Genomic DNA, 760 nt, shown 5'->3' with positions numbered 1-760 from the left:
GTGTTGGTTATCAGTCCCCTTGATAACTAATCTAACCCTCAGGTGAATAAGAAGCAGGTGAAGCTTCAGACTCACCACTCTACGATGGCGTCGTCCGGCCCGACGCCGGCGGGCAGCAGGTAGTTCCTGTAGTTGAGCAGCTTGTTGTCTCTGCAGCAGTCTCTCACCCACATGTGCGACACACACGGCACGCCGCTGGCCAAACACAGCAAGTACTTCCTGGTGCGACTGTGCTGGTCCGCAATGAGGAGGCTCTGGTACGCTGCTTTACACTGGAGAAGGAAGTACAACACGGAGAGCTGAGTACAGACCGGCAGTGTTTATGGACTGTGTTTGTACAAGAGAAATTATCTGAATGTATGGATTTAGAAACACAGAGCCATCCCAAAATATAGGTTATTGACTACAATCAGATTAAGACTGACAGCAGTAATTACTAAGAAAATACTCACATTTAAAATAAAACCACTACTTGCATTTTTGTCTCTTCATTAAATGTTGGAAAACAAACATCTGACTTTATAGAGCAAAAACAGCAGAAAGTCTGAATTTAAAGATGCAGCTTCTGCCGTGTATGTAGCTAAAGTTGAAATGAACCATAAAAATTTAGTTATACAAGAAGCCTCATCGTCGTAGTGCTTCTGCTGCTCACCTGTTCTTCATTGAAGTCCGGCAGGATGAAGCCTCCACCTGCCTGCAGCTGGGACTCTGTGTACGATTTGTTATATGGACCCGTCTCCACATAATCTGGTGGAAATCA

At 45.1% G+C, this 760-nt stretch overlaps 1 protein-coding gene across 1 annotated transcript in view; it reads right to left on the bottom strand.

Annotated features, from left to right (window-relative positions):
- The window catches only part of tp53bp1 (tumor protein p53 binding protein, 1), a 35,533-nt gene that overhangs the window by 2,847 nt on the left and 31,926 nt on the right, over positions 1 to 760 (bottom strand). The window contains exons 25-26 of the mRNA XM_008292110.1: positions 653 to 747; positions 76 to 272 (exon numbers count right to left, since the gene is read on the bottom strand). Coding sequence (XP_008290332.1) covers positions 76 to 272; positions 653 to 747 — 292 coding nt within the window. The remainder of the gene's footprint in view (positions 1 to 75; positions 273 to 652; positions 748 to 760) is intronic.

This window comes from Stegastes partitus, unplaced genomic scaffold (assembly GCF_000690725.1).
Source record: "Stegastes partitus isolate 25-593 unplaced genomic scaffold, Stegastes_partitus-1.0.2 Scaffold785, whole genome shotgun sequence".
NCBI lineage: Eukaryota > Metazoa > Chordata > Actinopteri > Pomacentridae > Stegastes > Stegastes partitus.
Note: the sequence above shows the minus strand (reverse complement) of the source record. Positions and strands in the feature narration are given on the sequence as shown.